At 38.6% G+C, this 16,896-nt stretch overlaps 1 protein-coding gene across 4 annotated transcripts in view; it reads right to left on the reverse strand.

Annotated features, from left to right (window-relative positions):
* The window catches only part of DNAJC21 (DnaJ heat shock protein family (Hsp40) member C21), a 36,149-nt gene that overhangs the window by 7,229 nt on the left and 12,024 nt on the right, over positions 1–16,896 (reverse strand). For 2 of the 4 annotated variants that reach the window (XM_060009605.1, XM_060009604.1), the window contains exons 4-10: positions 16,666–16,788; positions 15,986–16,290; positions 14,607–14,758; positions 12,562–12,649; positions 10,216–10,374; positions 9,765–9,807; positions 5,181–5,353 (exon numbers count right to left, since the gene is read on the reverse strand). In XM_060009605.1, coding sequence (XP_059865588.1) covers positions 5,181–5,353; positions 9,765–9,807; positions 10,216–10,374; positions 12,562–12,649; positions 14,607–14,758; positions 15,986–16,290; positions 16,666–16,788 — 1,043 coding nt within the window. Of the gene's footprint in view, positions 1–510; positions 1,794–2,321; positions 2,398–5,180; positions 5,354–9,764; positions 9,808–10,215; positions 10,375–12,561; positions 12,650–14,606; positions 14,759–15,985; positions 16,291–16,665; positions 16,789–16,896 lie in introns of those variants that run through there. The other 2 variants (XR_009519023.1, XM_060009603.1) reach the window with 2 other exon arrangements.

The raw sequence follows: 16,896 nt of genomic DNA on the forward strand, positions 1-16,896 counted from the left end.
AGACAGAAAACTGGCTGGCATTTCCCCTGAAGGGACCAAGAAAGGGGGGAAAACAATTAGGAGGAATTAGCAATAGAAGTTAGAAAGGGAAGAAGGTAAAGAAAATAAACATCTATCTAAATGAAAAAGAAACAAACTAAAAATTAAGCTACAAATGCATATTTTCAAGTCCATCTCACAGAATGATCCGCATCATCAATACTATCAATGAAGCTTTCAGAAAAGACCTCGCCCTCGGGGACCCTGTGTTTTAGAACTTATGCATAACTGAAGATTGTTTCATTTGAAGATCAAGGATATAAGGAGAGAGAAATAACTTCACTGAACAGCAAGTACTTATTTCAAGATAGTGAACTAAAAGCATTGCCTATTTAATCCACCCTAAAACCTGACTCATCACTGATCCATATACTTGACCACACTCACTTATAAAGATTCTCTGTATTTCTTTTTTCATCTTTGCTACAGAGTAGATAATCTAGGGCATAAATATCAGCCCTAGTGAAAAATCTTTCATTAAAAAAGTTTCTCTCTTGGGGCTTCCCTGGTGATGCAGTGGTTGAGAGTGCACCTGCCAATGCAGGGGACACGGGTTCGTGCCCCGGTCCGGGAAGATCCCACATGCCGCGGAGCGGCTGGGCCCATGAGCCTGCGCGTCTGAAGCCTGTGCTCCGCAACAGGAGAGGCCACAACAGTGAGAGGCCCGCATACAGCAAAAAAAAAAAAGGTAAAGGAAAAGTTTCTCTCCACTGAATGATGGAAAAAACAAAAGAACTTCTGAAAATAGTGAAAAAACCCAAGGCAGAATACCTCTTGTTAAATAGAATAAATTCTGAACCATCTGCTACCTTGATCAATCATGCTTTACAGCTGTCCCTATGCCTAAGGAGGACACACCCTATAAATTCGTTCCATCTCCGTGAGCCAAATCAGAGTGAAAAACCAAAAGATATATCTTATTGATAATTACCAGTAAAATCTCAAGTTAAATCAATATAATTATACCTTGAAGAGATACTATTCTTGAAAAACAACCATATATGTTCAATTAGTTTCTACTTATCATTGTCCTTGAGGGGAAAAAAAATGCAGTAATTAACAACAGGTTATTTAGAAGTAGTTTTAAAATCAGAACTGGAATCATGGTATCAGGTGGAAAAAATCCATGACGATTTTAAAATGATCTGAGTCTTCAACAGATCGTGAAGCATAACAAAACACAAAACCACTGAATCATATAAAAATGCTTATCATATAAAAATACTTTCACTTAATGTGAAATTCACAAAATGAAACAGAAAGGAGCATTTGTACGTGTTAAAATAATTTAATTCTCTCTGTACATTTCTGTCCACATGAGCCAAGAGAAGTCAAGAATGCATACTTTACAGTATTTACCTGTTCTGAGACATTCAAGTCAATTCGGATGGCAAAAGTAGAATTCAATCACCAATGAAATGTTTAAAAAATATATATTAAACAAAAAAAAGTTTCTACAAGATAAAAATAATCTCCCACAATGCAATAAATTGCAGATGACTGAAATTTTAACTCTTTAGATGATTTCAGTTCAGTTTTTGGTGTCAAAATCTAGAGACAATCAAAAAGAAAAAGCATTGGCAGGATTTCTATCTGTTTTTACGTTTCTCTTTTTTGCTTCGACTATCTGTTACACTGTTTAAAGATGATGACGAAGGTGCTCTTGCATGACCTGTGGCCTTTAGATGGTCAAAAAGTTTATTCCGGGATGGAAATTCACTATGGCAGGTTGTACAGCTGATAAGAACATCACTCTGAGAAGGGGAAAAAAAAAAAAAAGAAAAAACAACATAAAAAAAAAAACAAAAGCAAGTATTATTATCTGAGAGCAGCGTTTTCACGTTGAGATTAAATATCAAACAACTGCAAAATAAAGACCTTGTAACACAATGGACAGCTACTAAGACAGGCTCAACAGAGGCAGTTGTTCTTGGAAGTCGAGTTCCATTAACCTACACCATCAACTTTAAGGGTCCTGAGACATTCAACAGGACATACCACATGGATAAGGCTTTGGATTTCAGAGTAATGGAAAACAGAACAGTAACTGTTCTGGTACAATCTGATATGTCCAGTGTGCTTCTGCTTACTTTAAAGAAAAAAATGTCAGCGGCACATAAATTCTACGTTCGTCAAGGAAAACTGTTGATGGAGCCACATCTATGCAGCAGGTGCAGAAGGGCTCACCAAATACACACGTAACGTCTTCAGAATTAGAATTAAGATTATACTGCTTAAACAACAAGGTCCACTGAAGAGTTGTCAATATTATTTTGACCTACCACTGTCTGTAGTTCAGCAGGTACTCTGACAGATTTTTTAGTATCTTTGGCTTTCTTTCCTTTGGGTTTAGAAACACTGGAAAATAAATGAAAGAATTCAGTATAATCCAATAATAATGTACCCCTTTTAACTGTCACCTTGCTCCCAAGAAGACTAAAAAGAGTGACATGCATTTTAAAGGCTAATTCGTTCATTTTAATGGCCAAGTAAATTAATTTTCACATCTCAAATGAACAGCTTTAAAAAACAACTTTAGAGATCATCAGATATCAAATTTGACACAAAAACGAAGGAATTTACTTAAAAGTTGAAACACAAGCTAAAACAAGAATACTAAAATAGCTCCGAACTTTTATATGGTGTATTTTTGTAAAAAAGCTAATTAATACTCCATTTACTGAAGCAAACCATCTTCACGGCCAACCAGTAGTACTCACAAATAATCTATGACATTAAGTATGTGTTTCCCCAAAGACACAACTTGTTAAACCTGATCCAGTTGATGACAAACATTTCATCAGTTCCACAGTGAAATGAGAGAAACACTGTAATGCATTTTTTATAGAATTACATTTGTTAAATGTGAAGAATTTTCTTTTATTAAGATTTTGTCCTTTCTGCTGATCTGTGGGGTTTTCTCCCCTGTATTCTATAACCCAGAAATTGCCAGCCAGTATAGTCAGTTTCCTCCTGTTCCGCTTTAACTCCACAACATCCCTCTGGCTTAATCTGTATGAATTTTCATTTTCCTTAGTCCTCTCATACTTTTTCCCTCATTTGTGCTGACCAAATTCTTAGGGTAAAATCTGAGCACAACCGAATTTACAGACCAGAGGGAGTGGGTTATAGCCAATGAGTTACAATGCTGCCAAGCACTTGAGTATTCCATTCTTCGAGCGGAACCCAGGAGTCTGTATTAAGTTAAATGGCCTACACATTCACCCGATGCTGATTAGGAGAACAGCACAGCATTATGCAGTATTCAGCCAGGTTTGAAAGCATCAAGAAAAAGACACCATGACATAAAAGGCAACAGATTAACATTTACTAATTTACAGAATATCATCACAGATAGGCCACAAATATATCCAAGAAAGTTCAGGATAATATTCCCAAAGAACAATCCACCTTATTATGAAAGGCAGCAGCTACATCTCTGAAGCTAATATCTAAGACGTTACCTTTACAAAGTACTCTAGAGAGGATACAATGTGCAGCATATGAATATACTCGACAATACTGCCCTAACTTTGTATGGCGACAGGCGGTTCCTAGACCGGTTGTGGTGATCAGTTAATGTAATGTATATAAATGTCAAATCACTATGTTGTATACCTGACACTAAAATAACACTGTATGTTAACTATATTTCAATAAAACAATAAAAAGGAAAAAAAAATAAAAATGTGCCCTAGATACACACACGTTTTAGGTAGCTAGTAGCATCCACGCACTGCAGAGCAGCAGCAGAGGGGACACCTGCCGGTGGGGGCGGGCTACCTATCCCAGCCCCGTCACTCCTCAGCAGTGAAGACACCATTTGAATTCTCTGACTCTTTTTCTCACATCATTAAGTGAGAAAGCTGAACTTCACGACTTCACTAGTAGTAGCGAAAGTCTGAGTTTGAGCAATGAGAACCCTTCTTCCTCCCCCAAATGAATCCCACAGTGGAGGTACTGTGGAAAATGAATGAAAATACTTTAGCTCTATGTAACGGAGGTGTTCAGGGGCCTGGAGCCCCACTTCTGGCCCATCCCTCATACACCCAAGCAGCCTCTGAGGGACCTTCACAGGATACTTGGGCCCCGTGGAGCTAGCTGGACTGGGTCCTTCAAGTAGTCAGGCAGATGGGATTAAACGCCGACTTTCCCACTTACCAGCTTTTGTTCTCGGGCAAGTCATTTAACCCAGACTCAGTTTCCTCATGTTTAACATGGGAACACACACCAAGCATCAGAGCAGTGTGTAACCTCCCCTTCCAGCTTTCCACTGTCCAAAGTCTTCCAAGGCAGGCATCCAGGCTACCCGTGTATGGAGTTCCTTGTTCTCCTTTTCCTACAGCTCCAGGCCTACTCTAGGCTTCCATGGCATTTCTCTCCTCATTTATGGCACCTAAATCCCACACCCCTCACTGTTACTCCAGCGTTGAGCATTTTCAACTCAGGCTTCCACCTCACTCTGTCATTTGAACTCTTTTTTCATGGTCCCGTGACAGGAACCTGCGGTTGCCTACTGTTCAGATCTTTCCTCAAGGAATAAGAAATTATTCCGCTCCAGAGGAACAGAGGAGGATGGGAGCGAGAAAGTCAGACAAGGAGAGGAGGGGAAAAGGAATGCCACCTGCCCTGAGCGAGACCTTCCCCTGGCCAGCCGCTGTGGCCTGTGCAGCACCAGGACTCCTGGGCCTCTAGAGCACGAGGGCCCCAAGCTGTGCACATATGCCCTGACGACCTGCACGGGGGCTGAAGGCAGGATGCCTGGCCCGAGCATGGAGGTTTGGTCAGTGATACTCAGGCGAATGGGGCACAGTCTTGTCTGTAGTCTTGTTCTCAGGCAAGTGCCAAGGATTACTGACCCTGGGCAAAATAAGAACCTGAGCAGGATAAAGGGAACAAAAACTGGGTCCACGTGACTCCTTTCTGCTTTGGGCCATGTTGCTGCAATGTCTGAGCACACTGTCTAGCATTCTCCCTCCAACACCGTCCTCTGTAAACGTACGTGTGTAGGTGTAAATCACAGATACATCTGACTCACGGCGTCCATCACGGGAAAGGGGGTTTTATTTGATAGATGAAAAGCCATCCTCACCACCAGCATTAAGTAATTAGAAAACAACAAGCAACTCTGACTTACTTACCTTTTAGCTTCACTTTTGGGGTCATCACACCGTTCCACAGTCTCTGTAACACCGACATTTTCTTGGGGACTATCTTCCAATCCTTTGGCACTGCCTTGATTTAGGCTGTTATCTTCTGGATCAACCTTTACTGCTTCTCCAGTTCCATTTTCATTGAAATTATCATCATAATTCTAGGTAAGAAAACATGTGTGCCATTACAAAACAAATAATATCCTACTACTGGCTTTTTATGTTATGTTGCCAAATAGTTACAATAAACAATGGTAATGTGCTGCACACTCTGGTAGGAGGATATCTTCAGGAAATAAAAAGGAGAGGCAGGGGCTTCCCTGGTGGCGCAGTGGTTGAGAGTCCGCCTGCAGATGCAGGGGACGCGGGTTCGTACCCCAGTCCGGGAGGATCCCACATGCTGCGGAGCGGCTGGGCCTGTGAGCCATGGCCGCTGAGCCTGCGCGTCCGGAGCCTGTGCTCCGCAATGGGAGAGGCCACAACAGTGAGAGGCCCGTGTACCGCAAGAAAAGAAAAGAAAAAAAAAAAAAAAAAAAAAGGAGAGGCAGACAATAACTTAAGAACATGAATGCCCATTACAGAAATATTAAATTAGGGAAAATTGGAAACAATCCAAATATTCAATAAGTGAATGGTTGAATATATGAAGGAAAATTATAGAGCTCTTAAAAATCATGTTTCCAAAGATATTGATTCAATTATGTGAAAAAATAGAACATATTAGCAAAGACGGTAGAGAGAAAATTATATATAACCTCTGATCACAACTCAATTCAACATTAAGTAATATCTATAGACAGAATTAGGGATGATATTTATACTCTTCCATATTTTCCAAATGATCTGCAATGAGCAACTATTTTACAATCAGGAAAAAAAGAAAACAACACCAAACAGGCATGATAAAAGAAAAAACACCTGACTAACACATCTTCACTAAATACAACTGATTTGTTTTTGTCTCAGGTAACATTTTGCCATGTCTGCTTTCTCCCTCTCTTCTTCCCATGTTCCTTCTCTCTGCACCCACCCTCCAACTATGAAAGCAAGCTGCAGGTAGATCTCACGCATCTCCTAAGAACAGAAACACTCTCCTACATAACCACAATTCCCTCTTCACACTCAAGAATTTAACATTGACGTGATCTGTTACACAATCCATATCCACATTCCAGTAATGTCCTTTTTTGTAACCCCTGCATTATAGTAGATATAATCCAGGACCAATGTTGCATTTAGTTGTCAGATCTCTTTAATCACCTTTATTCCAGAACAGTACCCCCCCTCCATTTTCTTGGTCTTTCATGATATTGACAATTTGATGGCTGCTTTGTAGCATGTCCCATAGTTTGACTTTAATTACTTCCTCGTGATTAGATTCAGGTTAAACATTTCTAGCAAGAATATCATAAAGATAATTCTGTGTCCTCAATACATTATATCAGGAAGCAAAATGTCAGTTCCCATTTTTCAGTGATTAAAGTTTCATCATTTGATTAAGATGGTATTGCCAGGTTTTTCTACTGTTAAGTACCTTTTTCTTTTTTTAATATGTGCAGAGTGTTACTTTGAGATTGTGTCAATATCCTGTTCCCTAATAACTATTCACCCAATGGATCTGGCATCTACTGATGATTCTTATGTGAACCATTTATTACACTGGTGGATACAGAACAGTGATGTTTTCTGCTTCTATTAGTCCTGCCATTTGCATTTGTGTTAATTCATATTCTTGGAATGAAGCATTCCCATCTGCTTCCTTTCTCCAACTCTCTCTTTTTTTAGGCTCAATATAGATACACGATTTTTTTTTAATAAAATAAATGTCTAAAAATCTATGACCACTATTCTTTTTGATGACTCAAATTTTCCCATATTCGGCAGGCCCTTAAGCTGACTCCTGGGTACTTCTGACTTATCCCCGTCAATTTTTGAATACCTCTTATATTTCTAGCATAGACAATGCAGGCTCACCTTGTATTTTCCCTGTTTCAGCCCTAGAATCAGCCATTTCTCCAAGGACCAAACCCCGACTCCTTTTACTGGGCAAGGGGATTTAGAGACAAAGATGTGTGAACTACATATGCTCATTGCTACTGGGTATCACTGCTTCTGGGCCCTCAGTGTATACTGCTCATGCATGTATTATTTATTGTTTTATATCACGAGCTCATACTGATACCCCCAATTCCAGTCCAACATTAGTGTTCTTCCTCTCTCTTTCCCTCAATTGATACCTGTATTTCCCTTCTCCCACAAGAGAATATGGTTCCCAACAACATTAGTATATTTGCTCTATCCTACAATACAAGATAGTTTCAGAAATACCACACCAATACCACCAAAATGTCCCCTAAGTAAAGCTCAAGATTTCTTCTTTTAGAGTTAATTCTGTCTTTAGAGCATGTCCCAAGGATGGTGTTCAGAGCAGCACATTCTAAACTTTTTTGCGTTAATTCTTCCTTGCTGTCAACAAGGGGGTTTTGTTTGTTTACGTTCAATTTCAGCTTTGGGGGTTTTCGTTTACAATCCTTGCTGGCTTATGCAAATTTTTCTGACAATACAGAAAACTCCCATCTGAAGTTTCATGAGTCTCAGTACCTGCTGCTTCCTGCTCTTTTACCTACCCGTACGTGTCTCCACACTACCCTCCCCTTCAAAAAGAGCTTAGAAAATATCCAGGGAAAGTGCTACATAAAACTTGATCTGAATTGGGGCTGTCTCCCTGATATAATTAGAAACCATAAACAAGAGGTATCATCAAGGAATACATATAGCTTTGGAGGGAAAAAATGGGCTGGTAAACAGAAGCATTTTCCTTGGTAAGAGAATACAAATACATGTGCTTATTGTTGCAATCTTTAGGACCTATCAGGTATAAGTCCCTCTCCATTCCATTTTGTCTTCACTCCAGTGGTTCCGACACACAAGAGAGAAAGTGTTCTAAACAAATGACTACAGAGTCTTTGGGTGGAAGATGATATGAGTCATTTTATAAAAGGAACATATAATTTGCTATGTGGTTTTGTAACTGAGACAAAAAGTTCCAAGTCACAATTTTAATAGTGATTAACTCATGTGTCATGTATCATTTTGGAATATGAAAGACAAAATTATCAAACATATTATAGACATTTGGATAAAATCTAAAGATTTATGAAAAATTATTAGTGTCTTACCTAAGTTTTCTTAAAAACATTTCCAATTTTTAAAAAGAGCTACATTTAACATTTAATACTTAATATAAGCAAATACAATTAGATTATATTAAAATAGCACAGAAATCAATTCCATTCCCTGTAGAACTACCAAATACCCTTAGTAAAATGGGCAAGTTCATTTTGTTTTTATAGATTCAAAAAATCCACAAGACTGTGTTATACATATAACAACACAATACCCTTTTATTTAATAATAATTCTTAAGATAAGAGGTTAAGTTTGGACCCCCCAGTATGAAATATTTAAACTTGAAAAAACTTTTTTTTTCAAGAATCACAATCATTACAAGTTTCTAAGCAAATGCTCTTTTAACCACTTTTTTTTTAATGAAGTATAGTTAATTTACAATGTTGTATTAGTTTCAGGTGTGCAGTAAAGTGATTCAGTTACACACATATATATTATTTTTCAGATTCTTTTCCATTATACGTTATTACAAGATATTGAATATAGTTCCCCATGCTATACAGTAGGTCCCTGTTGGCTATCTGTTTTATATATAGTACTGTGTACATGTTAATCCCAAACTCCTAATTTGCCTCACCCCCACCACCACTATCCCCTTTGGTAACCATAAGTTTGTTCTCTATGTCTGTGACTCTACTTCTGTTTTGTAAGTAAGTTCATTTGTATCATTTTTTTCGATTCCACAAATAGGTGGTATTTTATGATATTTGTCTTTATCCGACTTACTTCACTTAATATGATAATCTCTAAGTCCATTCATGTTGCCACAAATGGCATTATTTCACTCCTTTTTTATGGCTGAGTAATATTTCACTGTGTGTATATACACTGCACCTTCTTTATCCACTCATCTGCTGATGGACAATTAGGCTGCTTCCATGTCTTGGCTATTGTAAACAGTGCTTCTATGAACACTGGGGTGTATGTATCTTTTCAAATTAGAGTTTTCTCCAGACACATGCCCAGGAGTGGGTAAGCAAATGTTCCCTTTCCGAAATTTCATGTACATTATTACAATGATCAATCCCAATCCCCAGATTTTCATATATTTCTGAGTTGAACTGTTATATTGATTTAAAAATCTTGTCATCACATGTGTCCAAATATTTTTTTAATATGGTCCCCTCAGCTAATCTGTATTATGGGAATTCCACATGCCAAATTTTTAAACACACAGACAACAATAACTAGGTAAATTGGCCACATATATATGAGGTAAAGCACTGAAAAACCAAAATATTTTCAACTCCTTTTAATCTGTTTTACAATCAACATGAAATTAGGGAGCGACAGTCCCTCTCCTTAATACAGATTATGCTGAATAACCAAGAGCACTCCAACTTTACATCTGATATTAAATGTTAATAAAACTTTTTCAACATACCTGTGCTGGTTTCTGTTTCTTTTTCTTCTGTTTTTTAGAAAGCCTAAGAACAAATATAAATCAAAACGTTAAATACTTGACTAAGTGGAAAGAAAAAATACTGAAATACTAGTGATACAAACAGAAATAAGATATTAAAACATATTTAATATCATAAAGCACTAAAATAAAAATATCCACATTATCATTTTAGAAAAATGTTAACAGTGGTTCAATTGATAGTAGTTAGCATATCAATTACCCAGTTATAAAACCGATTTTAATAGTCATAATATAGTCTATAAAAATTATATCTGACATCATGTCTTTAACCATTTCAATACTATAAAGTTCTCTTAACTAGAAGAAACACAGAAAATATTAGCATAACAGAATAACTTCTTTGAGATAAAACAGCACTTAATGCAATCTCTAGTGTGCTAAGTAGGTGTAGTGACATTTTTAGAAGTACTTTTGTTTTGGTGCATCCTCCATTTCTTCCTCAGAATTGGCATCCAGACTGTTTTCATCAGTTTGAGGTCCTGAAAAATTTGCTTCCTCCTCCTCCAACTGTTGTTTTAACAAGGCAACCATTTCCCGATGCTTCTTTGATTTTTCATGATTCCTCATGCTGAAAGAACAAGCTGGTATGAGTGACTGCAACGGGATTAATTCACAAGAGTAGTTTACCTCCTTTTGCTTTTTTCCAGAGGGGTCTCCCTTCTCACTGCCACTACCCTAAATGTAAACTAAGACACACCTCTACCATTCTGTGTGAAATTCCGTAAGCAATGTCTAGTTCAGTGCCCCCATGGGCAACTAAATAACACTTCACAAAACAGAACTGACAACACTTAAGCTATGAGAGTTATATAAACTAAAAAGTAGAAAACTTGTGTCACCACTTTATCTCATCCTGTTCAGATCTGGATTTTTCTAGTTGGGGTTGCCTACTTTTCATTCCCACTAAAATTCTCTCCTTAAGACCGAGGTTCCTTAGAGAAATTGGAACATCTTGTGCCAGAAAGTGAGTGCTCAAAAATATGGCTGGGACATGTCAGAAGGACACAGGAGCCACGTTGAAGGAATTCTCACTAACCACATCTGGGAAATTTGAGCATGAGAAGGGCAACAATGAATTTTAAAGCACTGAAAAGAAATTCATACTGACAACAGACAGGTAAATGTTCTTGTGCACAGCAGAAGGTCAAATGACGACTTATGATGTAGGAGCACTGGCACTGGAAAAGCCTCGTTTTGAAATGATTATAGATAAGACTGGTACAAGCTGAAACCATCAGTGGGTGCTAAATCCAGGAAGGAAATTTTGATGAAGAGAAAGATATTTGCATGGCTTTAAAGTGTCTCCCCGCATATTAAACACGCTGCAAGGGAAAAAATACTAACTATACAGTGGAAAAACAAGACAACACCTTGACTGGATGATCAAAATGATCACCACCAATGAGGGGCAGACAGACTTCTGTCCTTCCAGATAGAAACCCTGAGAGCAACACATGCTTACACAGTACTCCAGCTAGGAATGCACAACCTGAATCTAATCATGAGGAAATGGACACACCCAAATGAGAAATAGTCTGTTTTTAAAAAACATTTTAAAGGTCAGTTCTCTTCCAAAATGTCAATGGCACAGAAACGGGAACTGGTCCAGATTAAATGAGACTAAATAAATAAATGCAATACATGATCCTAGACGAGATCCTGTACTGAAGTTGGGAAAATGCTACATAGGACATTAATACAGGATCAACTGACAAAAGCGAAATATAGGCAGTAAATGGAATAAAAGTACTACATCAACGTTATAAATTTCCTGAAGTTGACGGCTGTGATTATGTAGAAGAATGTCCTTATTCTTAAGAAATATATACTGAAGTGTTCAAAGGTAAAGGAGCACTATGTATGTAACTTACTCTCAGATTATTCAGAAAGAACCTTGTCTGTGTGTGTGGAGAGAGAACGAGCACGTGCAAATGGGGCAAAATGTGAGCAACAGGTGAACCGGGCGCTCTACAGCCTATTCATGCAACTTGTCCGTAAGTTTGACGTCCTTTCCAAATACAAAAACTACTTTTAAAGGCTCCTTCATCGTTGCTTTTGTTCCCTTGCTTGTTTCTGCCCACCTTGCGCCACTCCTCCGGCTACGCTATCGCTCTTCCCTGGGGTTACACAGTGACACCACTCAGAACTCCCGAGCTCCATTTCCATCCTTTGGCTCCTCCTTCTTTACTGCACGTGTTTTGCTTCCTTTCCCCTTGCTAATTCTACTCTCATCTTTTCCCAGATTCTAGCCGGCCCCTCCCCGCCTGCCTTATGATAGTATCCTTTCTAATACTGCTCTCTTCGTGACTGTTCCCCTAAGATAAAGTTCTTCGACTTCAGCAACTATACTACAGGCAGGACACATCTGAAGTTCTCGGGCTGGTGGCAACGGTCCTCACGGGAGCGTGACGGCTGGAAGTGAGTTTGCACCAACTGTGGAGAAAGATGACTGGCCTCAGTTTAGCCCCCTTGCCTGTGTGACTCTGCCTTCCTCACCAAAGCAAGCAACGTTTCTTTCTGGAGATAGCGTACACGTTTAAAAAGCAGCTATTACACAGGAACATCACATGAATGAGAATCAGTCCAACAGGCTTACCTGCTGGTACAAATCCTTCTTCCTCCCCTGCTGGGAAGATATCCCCCAAGATGACAGGTGAGGGCTAGTGACCAACTGCTACAAGCATTTTTTTTAGGACTTTCAAAGTGCTACACTTCACCTCAAAAGAGGAGGTGAGTTCAAAGATATTAAACTTACGCCTTTTCCGTCTTGAAAGATTTGTCACATGCTGGGCAGTAAAGGCTATCATAAAGTTCTGCATCCTCAGCCTCATCACCATCTTTACCTATGAGAGGGAAGCCTACAGTTAAGAGTCCTGTTTGATTAGAACATAAATCTAAAACATGTTAACAAGTAACATCTCTTCAGTAAGTATCTAGAGTTGCACACATATCAGAAACTAAAATTTGTTGCTTCCTCACCAAGAAAAAACAATGTTACCGAGATTTGAGTTGGCCTTTTAAAAGCAGCACTGAATTATACGGGAAGGCTTCCAAACAGATCACTTTACCTTTCAAGTTCTTTTCATAAGCCTACTTAGAAGAAAATTCAAAAAATTCTCAGAGTCCTAGGTATGGGCTAAGTTCAGAAAATCAAATGTCATTTTCATAGTTCTATAACAAAGCAGTTTTTTCAACAAAGGTGTTTTAGTTTATCTCTTGAGCAAGATTTGGTGTGAACACATGTATAATTGTAATCTACTCTTAATGCTTAAATAAGCTTAGTTTATGACATTCCGTCATTATTAGAAAGACAGGTCATAAAATAGCGTATTACACGTAAAGTTTAACATTATCTTTACAGACTTTTATAAACTTGAAGCTTTATTACAACGGAATAATTATTATCAATATAGACCACAAAATCTAAGCTCAGTTGAAAGTCTTTGCACAATCCCATATTCTATCTTTATAAGAAATAAACAAGTAAACTGATTGCCATTTTGGATTTACTATGGGATCGATAAAGAACCCAAGGTATCTCTTCTATATTCTACATTTTTTTTAATAATAAGTAATGGTAATATGATTCTGAAGGACATTCTCACTGAAATCATAAATGATCAAAATACCTCCAATGTTTCGTATAAGATACTTTCTAATTATGTGTACACTTTCAAATAGTTTGATTATTCAAATAGTTAATAAAGAATGCTGGATTTGAAGTCAAAATCTGGATCTAAGAATGCTCTCATATGTTCTCAGACATATGCCAGAGCTTCTCAGTAACAAAGAGATAACTATATGAGCAAAACCTACATATAAGGGACATAGCGTGAGGATCAAGCAAGACCTTATATGTGAAAGCACCTTATAAACTGTAAAACTCTACATAATTATGCCACCTCACATTTACACAGTGCTTCATAACTATCAAGGCACTTTCACACATACTACTTGCAATTCGTTAAGAAAACATTTAATTTCCTGATCACGTGGAATAAATAAAAGTCTGTCATTTTATCATTTGAGCTATTAGTCTGAAAACCAACATTTGTAAGTAAGGTAAAATTAAGTAAACCATGTTTAGATCAGTTACTTTTATTTCTCATGGAACAGCCAGAGACAGTGGAGAAAGTCAGGTATAGCAATCACTATTCTCAACAATGCCCAATCCTCTCCTTGTAAGGTAGTCACATGCCTGTGCTCTAATGATAGAGGAAGAGAAAAGACACATTTCAGGACACGAAGAGAAGCCCCTCTACAAGTCAGAAATGAGACAATTTATATATGCCAGATAGACTCGTGCACAGTATCAGCTCTTCTGGAAAGAGTTACTATTAAAACTTGACCTACTGCTTAACTGCATTTTTTAAAAATAACCAGTTACACCTGACAATATGCCCATTTCTCAATATATTTATGCAGCCAAATGGTTCAAAACATGGTCAGAAAAGAGTTCGTTAATGAAATTACTGCAATTATACTACTTCCATAGTCTACCTTCACTTGGCCATGCCAAATTATTTTTCATTTCAATTACCTGCCATATTTAAAAACTGGGAGATGGCACATAAAAATCCAGTTTTCCAGCCTCACTTTAAAAACAAACAAACCAAACAAACATGAAACTGGCAACAATCGGCCGGAACCCAGGTGTTCTCCAGATTTTCATCTGCCCTCCCATTCGTTGTTGTCTCACACCTGAGCCCTTTATGGACATCTGTGAGCATCCTGAGTGCACAACCCCTGAACACAAAAACATTTATTTCCTACAGTTTCTTAGTGAATGGAGGAAGTTACCATCCTGTCCGTCTTGGAGTTCCCGTTCTTCCGCTTCATCTTCACCTGATCCATCTCCAAACTCCTTTTCATACTGCGCCTCCATCTCCCTGAGCTCCTTCTCCAAATCGGCCACCGTCATCCAGCTCTGCTCTTTGTACTGCTCTGCCAGTCTAGACACACACAGCACAGTCTCTGCATTGGTTTTATTTATTTTGGGGGCTTAAAACCCATCCCCTGGAGAGCTTCTTCCTCCCAAATTGTCAGCGCCTACAAACTTAAAACCTGTGCTTGGCTGAAACAGGCAAAGTCACTTAAATCTGTTATCCGTTATGTGGTTGATTTTAATTGCTCCACTAGATAATGGGTTTTGAAACATATAACTCTTCGCAACTTAATAGAAGTCTTCAGGTGGGGACTTCCCTGGTGGCGCAGTGGTTAAGAATCCGCCTGCCAACGCAGGGGACACAGGTTCAAGCCCTGGTCCGGGAAGATCCCACATGCCACGGAGCAACTAAGCCCGTGCGCCACAATTACGGACCCTGCGCTCTAGAGCCCATGAGCCACAACTACTGGAGCCCATGGGCCTAGAGCCCGTGCTCTGCAACAAGAGAAGCCACCGCAATGAGAAGCCCACACACTGCAATGAAGAGTAGCCCCCGCTCGCTGCAACTAGAGAAAGCCCACGCACAGCGACAAGACCCAACGCAGCCAAAAATAAATAAATAAATAAAATTTATTTAAAAAAAAAAGTCTTCAGGTGGTTTTAAACCGTAAGTGTCATGTAAAGTGCTAATTTTTCAAAAGATGAGGTGGGTAGAACTTTCAAGAAGTGAATAGTTTTTTAAGAATGCTATAATGCTCTGGACACAACGCCTTTACAGTGACTCAAAACAACAAAACTTTAAAGGCACTGAGATGAACTAAATATCTAAGCGTATACGGACAGAGTACTGTGTGGTACTTAAAAGCAGCGCACTGGACTGACTTCTAGGGTCCAGTTCCCACCTCTGCAATTTATTAGCTATGTGATCTTGGGCCTCATTTCTTCAAAAGAAAGGATAAAAACCCGAACTTACTTCACAGAATTGTTGCAAGAAAAGCACTTACAACATGGCCTTGTACAGAATGAGAATTCGATTAACGTCAGTTATTATTAAACGTTACAAGAGTCTGAAAAGAATCTCAAGTATAAAGGGCCTCTGAAGGAAAACATCCAACTCAAAAGAAAACTTTTTTCACAGCAGATGAAAAGACATCGTCCAATGCCAGAATGTAAAAGAAAGGGATGTAGGCAGAATGAGGATTAAACCCCCCATGAAAGCACCACGCCAGGTATCCACTGATGCTTGCTGGGACCAGCACCTACTCATAGACAGGGTCCAGCGAGCACCACATACTTGGCCTGCTTTAGCTTCTGCTGCCGCCGCATTGCTTCAGCTTTCCTCGCCTTCTCTGCGTTCTGTTCTTCCACAAGTTTTCGATGAGCCTGCACTCTTCTATCTCTTTTACGGATGAAAGCTACCAGCTGACGGACAAGCTCGTTCTTCTCTTTCCTTGCTTTGTCTCGAATCTTTTTGTTCTCTTTTTCCATGGCTCGTTTCTCCCAGTGGTTTGAAGCCTGTCGTGTATCATATTCTTCTTTCCAAGCAAAGTTCTTCTGAGTGCAGAAACTCTGCCAATAAGCGTAGAACGGATGGACTACCTAGTGACAAAGAAAACAGGTAAAATGCTAGATTTTTATTTGGATTTCTTTTTCAGTAAGGCAGCAAATATTGCTGATGCAAAACATCTAACCTCCTTTCTTCGTATATACAACTTTACTATTAATCAACAGAGAAGACAGTCCTTTGAAGGCTTTACAAAATAACTCTTCAGAATGAATTTGATGAGGAAATTAATGGAATGGGACCAAGATCACTAAATAGTGAAAAGACGGGAGGCGATCAGGAAAAGAAAGAGAGGAAGAGAGTCACAGTAAAAGACTGAGAACTAGAACCCTTCTTCTTAAAATAAAAAAATAGGGAAAAGATACACTGACAAATGCTAATTACAAAATGGCAATGAATTTTTCTTCTACCGTATCATAGTCACTCTGGGAGTCTCCAAAAGTTGGGAAATCCTCAACATCCTCTTCTAAAGAAGATTCTAGTTCTTCCTTGGCAATCATTTCAAAAACATTACGATACACTGTATAAAAGCCCTAAAAAACAGTAACAGAAACACAAATTCTTAACACTCTTGTAGTTTAATTATAGAGTAAGATTTTAAAATGCAACATGAAAAACTTTAATGTTACAGAATTACAGTT

This window comes from Delphinus delphis, chromosome 3, assembly GCF_949987515.2.
Source record: "Delphinus delphis chromosome 3, mDelDel1.2, whole genome shotgun sequence".
Taxonomy (NCBI): domain Eukaryota; kingdom Metazoa; phylum Chordata; class Mammalia; order Artiodactyla; family Delphinidae; genus Delphinus; species Delphinus delphis.